The sequence below is a fragment of the Rhinopithecus bieti genome, unplaced genomic scaffold (genome assembly GCF_001698545.2).
Source record: "Rhinopithecus bieti isolate Rb0 unplaced genomic scaffold, ASM169854v2 scaffold_61461, whole genome shotgun sequence".
Lineage (NCBI taxonomy): Eukaryota > Metazoa > Chordata > Mammalia > Primates > Cercopithecidae > Rhinopithecus > Rhinopithecus bieti.
The window spans coordinates 1,132,499-1,138,880 of NW_016823852.1; the positions used below are offsets into that span (position 1 = coordinate 1,132,499).

The following is a 6,382-nucleotide window of genomic DNA, read 5'->3' on the forward strand; positions in this document are numbered from 1 at the left end:
GATCTCCTGACCTCGTGATCCGCCCGTCTCGGCCTCCCAAAGTGCTGGGATTACAGGCTTGAGCCACCGCGCCCGGCCGAGAATCTTTCTTGTTTAAATAACCAAAATAAACCAAAAAATTAGGACAATGAATGTACAAGATTCAAACCAACGTCAATAATTAAGACTGACCGAACGGGTGCATCAGGTTTGTGCTTTGGAGCACTCCTTCTGCTCAAATTCATAAGAAACTAAGTTTCAGAGAAAATATATAAAAACTAAAAAGACATTCTCACATTAAAAAATTAAATAGATGACAATGAAGATTAGCCTTTCTGTGGAGCAAAAGTGCAAGACAGTGAGCAGGACCAAAACTGTGGTTCTGCTGGCCTCCACTGGACATAGGCCACGGGGCTGGGAGTTGGACTCCTGTGGAGCCGCAGGGCTAAAGGTGTGTTCCACCTGAGTTAAGCCACCTGAGTTAACTCCACCTGAGTTAAGCCAAGGCCAGACTTCACCACTTGATGCTGGAGTTACTCCTGGTAAGAATGAATATTAAATAATACAGTGCCTGTAAAGTGCTTACAACTGTGCCTCAAGTGGACCGGAGTGGGAAAAGGGGAACACAGAGAACTCCATCAATCCAAGAGAAATCAGAAAAAGGGAAAGAAAAAGAAAGGACAAGAGACTGAAAACCTGAAATAAACCAGGAGAACTAAATATAAAAATATCCATAACCATGTTAACTGTAACAGATTAAATTTGCCTATTAAGACAGAGGTACAGATAGGGTAAAAAATAAAATCCAGCTGTATGCTGCTTACAAGAGACAGACATACAACCATAATATCATCAGAAATGTTGAAATGAAGAGAAAGGTAAAAAGAAAGCTTTTCTGGCAACATTAATATCAGGCAAAATAAAATTTAAAGTTAAACTATTAAGATAAAGATGGACATAATAAAAGGAGTGATGTATCAAGAAGTTAAACAGTCATGAGTAGATGCACATTTAACAACGTAAACTGAAAAATATAAAGTCAAAATTTATAAAATTAGGAGGAATTTTGCAAATCCATCAAAATGGGAGATCTGTAGGCATGTATCTATTAGAAATTAGTAGATCAAACAGTCAAAATAAGATTAGGGAAGAACTGAGCAACACTGTTAACAAGGTTTATTTATTAAGTACAGTTGAACCTTGAACAGCATGGAGACTGGGGACACCAAACCACTGCACAGTTGAAAAACAAGTGTAACTTTTGATTCCTCCAGAACTTAACTACTAGTAGCCTTTTGTTGACCAGAAGCTTTACTGATAACATAAATCGCCAATTAATACATTTTATATGTCATATGTGTTATATACTTTATTATAATAAAATAAGCTAGAGAAAAGAAAATGTTAAGAAAATCACAAGGAAAAGAAAATGTATTTACAGTTCATTCAGTATAAGTGGATCGTCATAAAGGTCTTCATCCTTCACGGTTTTTCGTTTTTTGTTGTTGTTGTTTTTTTGTTTTTTTGTTTTTTTTTTGTTTTTTGTTTTTTGTTTTTTTTTTGAGACAGAGTTGTGCTCTGTCACCCAGGCTGGAGTGCAGTGGTGCAATCTCAGTGCACTGTAACATCTGCCTCCCGGGTTCAAGTGATTCTCCTGTCTCAGCCTCCCAAGTAGCTGGGATTACAGGTGTGCACCATCATGCCCAGCTAATTTTTTGTATTTTTTAGTAGAGATGGGGTTTTGCCATGTTGGCCGGGCTGGTCTGGAATTCCTGGCCTCAAGTGATCTGCCCACCTTGGCCTCCCAAAGTGCTGGGATAACAGCCGTGAGCTGCCACACCTGGCCCTTATCTTCATGTGAATTAGGCTGAGGGAGGAGAAAGAGGAAGGGTCAGTCTTGCCATCTCAGGTGGCAGAGGTGGAAGAAAATTCACATGTGAATGGACCTCTGCAGTTCAGACCTGTGTTCAAGGATGAAGTGTGTACAGTATGCCATAGCTGTGTAAGATGTTTGTGTTAGGGGAAAGGGGATGAAGGGTATACAGGAACTCTTTGTACTATCTTGGTAACTTTTCTATAAATCTCAAATTATTCCAAAATAAAACAATTATGTTTAAATGATAATGTGCACATGTAAAACAGAAAATCAAGTTCAGAGGATAAATTAAGATGAGCAAGACTTCCATGGTGAGACGTTTTAAGACATCATTGAAGAACACAAGATGCATGAAAAAAATGGAGGCACACAGTCATATTCATGGCCCGGAAAACTTGGTATCACAAAGATATTAGGTCTCCCCATGTTTATTTATACATCAATTAATATGGTTCCAGTCAAAATTCTACCTTTTTAAAAAAGATCTGGACAAAAAGGGATGAGAAATACTAAGACAATTTTGAAGCTAAGCCATGTGAGGGAAATTGATCTACCAGGTAGCAAGACTTGCTACAAAATGATAGTAATTAAGGTTGTGGTATTGTCGCAGTGATAGGTGGATAGCTGATGAAATAGAAGAGACAGCTCAGAAAGATCCCATGTACATACAACATCCTGCTGCATATTAGAGGTGACAATTTACTTGTCTGTGGGGAATGGATAGACTATTCAATAAATGAGGCTGGGACCATTGATTATTCAAGTAGGAAAAAATCAGATCTTTATGCCAAATGCAGAAATAAATTCCATAAAGTCAGTGAAAACCTGTACTTTAAAAATTTGTAGAAAGAACATAAGAGGGCCAGGCGCGGTGGCTCAAGCCTGTAATCCCAGCACTTTGGGAGGCCGAGACGGGCGGATCACGAGGTCAGGAGATTGAGACCATCCTGGCTAACACGGTGAAACCCCGTCTCTACTAAAAAATACAAAATCTAGCCGGGTGAGGTGGCGGGTGCCTGTTGTCCCAGCTACTCGGGAGGCTGAGGCAGGAGAATGGCGTAAACCCGGGAGGCAGAGCTTGCAGTGAGCTGAGATCCGGCCACTGCACTCCCAGCCAGGGCGACAGAGCGAGACTCCGTCTCAAAAAAAAAAAAAGAAAGAAAGAACATAAGAGAATATCTTTTTTACCTTGGAGTAGAATAGGATTTATTGTACCAAAAACTCATACTAAAATTGGAAAAGATTGATAACTGCTTACATTTAAATTTTTTAAACTTCTATACAAAAAATGATACCAACAAAATTAATAGGCAAGTTTATTTTCAGTATATGTAACCAACCTGAGAATTAGTATCCAGAGTATAAAGAACCCCTTTAAATCCCTAAGAAAGAACCCAGATCCCCCCATGCCCCAACACCCCCGAGATGGAGTCTTGCTCTGTCGCCCAGGCTGGAGTGCAGTGACTCGATTTGGGCTCACTGCAACCTACACCTCGGGTTCAAGCAATTCTTCTGCCTCAGCCTCCTGAGTAGCTAGGACTACAGGCACCTGCCACCATGCCTGGCTAATTTTTGTATTTTTAGTAGAGACGGGGTTTCACCAAATTGGCCAGGCTGGTCTTGAACTCCTGGACCCCAGGCAATCTGCCCACCTTGTCCTCCCAAAGTGCTAGAATTATAGACGTGAGCCACCCCGCCCAGCCATAATCCAGATTTTTGTAAAATAGGCATAGTATCTGAGACAGTTCACAGAGAAGGAAAATGGAATGCAGTATAAATATAAAAGTAGTTCTTTTAAATTCAACAACTGGGTTAGTGCTCTTCTCAAGTAATTGGTTAGATATTGGCCAGGCACAGTGGCTCACACCTGTAATCCCAGCACTTTGGGAGGCTGAGGCAGGCAGATCGCTTGAGCCCAGCAATTGGAGACTAGCCCAGGCAACATGGCAAAACCCCATCCCTACAAAAAATACAAAAATTATCTAGGCGTGGTGGCGTGTGCCTATAGTTTCAGCTACTTGGGAGGCTGAGGTGGGAGGATCACATGATCCTGGGAGGTGGAGGTTGCGGTGAACCAAGATCATACTACTGCACTCCAGCCTAGGTGGCAGAGCGAAAACCCTGTCTCAAAAAAAAGAAAGAAGTGAGAGATTGTGAGTAAGCTCTGATTTTTAAAATACATTTAGTTCTTCTATAGGATTTAATTTTTATTTACTTGGTACTGACAAACATTCACAATAATGTTGCCTCAGTCGCCAGGAAGTGCCCTGTCCAGCCTTCGTACCTCTGATTGCCACGCCTGACATTTTAAGGAATAACATGGCCTGGTCAATTTATGTTTCTTTCAAGAATGGGAGGCCGAGCATGGTGGCTCACACCTGTAATCCCAGCACTTTGGGAGGCCAAGGCGGGTGGATCACCTGAGGCCAGGAGGCCAAGACCAGCCTGGCCAACATGGTAAAACCCCGTCTCTCCTAAAAAGACAAAAATTAGCCGGGCGTGGTGGCAGGCGCCAGTAATCCCAGCTACTCAGGAGGCTGAGGCAGGAGAATCTCTCAAACCCTGGAGGCAGAGGTTGTAGTGAGCCGAGATTGCACTTCAGCCTGAGTGATAAGAGCAAAACTGTCTCAAAAAAAAAATAGGCTGGGTGCGGTGGCTCACGCCTATAATCCCAGCACTTTAGGAGGCCAAGGCAGGTGGATCACCTGGGGTCAGGAGTTTGAGACCAGCCTGACTAACATGGTGAAACCCTCTCTCTACTAAATACAAAAAATTAGCTGGGCGTGGTGGTGCATGCCTGTAATTTCAGCTATGTGGGAGGCTGAGACAGGAGACTCTCTTGAACCCAGAGGCGGAGGTTGCAGTGAGCCAAGATGGTGCCACTGCCCTCCAGCCTTGGCAGCAAGAGCAAAACCCCATCTCAAAACAAACGAACAAAAAAACAAATGGGAGACACAATGCTTTGTGATAAATAAATGTTGTAAAGGGCATGTTTCAGTGTTCCCTATTTAATGTTGCAAAATTGCTTTCATGGATACTTTTTGTGTTCATCTGTTGCCTAAATTATTTCCCATTCATATTCTTGCTTTTACTCATTAATGTTGAAATTCAGTGCTTGTAATATCTTTGAATTCTAACATGTAGACATGCATGCGTGCATATATACATTCATTTAAGTTTTTTAAAAAATTTACTTTTTGTTGGAGTCATTTTAATTCTGGAGTAAAAAAGATGTGATCTTTTTCCTAGAACGTCCCATACCCTTCGATCATATGATGTACGAACATCTTCAGAAATGGGGTCCACGGAGGGAAGAAGTGAAATTTTTCCTTCGACACGAGGACTCTCCAACTGAGAACAGTGAACAAGGTAGATAAATGCTTTCTTCCTCATTTGTTAATTTTTGCTAGAAAAGTTAATTTAAGAAAAATAGGAATATTATTCACATACACCCACCCCTGCACTTGCAAGTGGCTAGAGGGAAAGTTGGTATCTCATGTTTCTTTGGCTTCTGGACTTTTTTTTTTTTTTTTTTTTTGAGACAGAGTCTCACTGTGTTGCCCAGGCTGGAGTGCAGTGGTGCAATCTTGGCTCACTGCAACCTCCACGTCTGGGGTTTAAGGTATTCTCCTGCCTTAGCCTCCCAAGTAGCTAGGACTACAGTGCATGCCACCACACCCAGCTAAGTTTTGTATTTTTGATAGAGATGGGGTTTCACCATGTTGGCCAGGCTGGGCTCAAACTCTTGACCTCAAGTGATTTGCCACACCTCAGCCTCCCAAAGTGCTGGGATTACAGGTGTCAGCCACTGTACCCAGCCAATTACATCACACTTTTTAGGCATCAATGTTAATTAAACAACATACTCAGATATATAAAGGGACTTGGTGTTTTAAGGGATTGTTTTTGGTTTTTTTTTTTTTTTGGAGATGGAGTCTCACTCTGTCACGTAGGCTGGAGTGCAGTGTGCAATCTTGGCTCACTGCAACCTCCGCCTCCTGTGTTAAAGCAGTTCTCTTGCCTCAGCCTCCCGAGTAGTTGGGATTACAGGCACCCACCACCACGCTAAAGGGATTGTTTTTGGTAAATAACAGATTGGTCAAACCTCTAGATTTTTTTTTTTGTTGTTGTTTCAGACGGAGTCTCGCTCTGTCGCCCGGGCTGGAGTGCAGTGGCCGGATCTCAGCTCACTGCAAGCTCCGCCTCCCGGGTTTACGCCATTCTCCTGCCTCAGCCTCCTGAGTAGCTGGGACTACAGGCGCCCGCCAACTCGCCCGGCTAGTTTTTTTTTGTATTTTTTAGTAGAGACGGGGTTTCACCGTGTTAGCCAGGATGGTCTCGATCTCCTGACCTCGTGATCCGCCCGTCTCGGCCTCCCAAAGTGCTGGGATTACAGGCTTGAGCCACCGCGCCCGGCCAAACCTCTAGATTTTAAAAGTATATAAAACCATGAAAAGACTAGAAGAAAGCTCTGGGAGATCTTTTTATTTTTTTATTTTTTTATTTTTTTTTATTTTTTTTTTTGAG

General features: G+C 42.3%; 1 protein-coding gene across 1 annotated transcript in view; it reads left to right on the forward strand.

The window, feature by feature from the left end:
• PPP1R13B (protein phosphatase 1 regulatory subunit 13B) overlaps positions 1-6,382 on the forward strand; it is a 127,931-nt gene that overhangs the window by 69,381 nt on the left and 52,168 nt on the right. Inside the window, exon 3 of the mRNA XM_017861865.1 lies at positions 5,105-5,224. Coding sequence (XP_017717354.1) covers positions 5,105-5,224 — 120 coding nt within the window. The remainder of the gene's footprint in view (positions 1-5,104; positions 5,225-6,382) is intronic.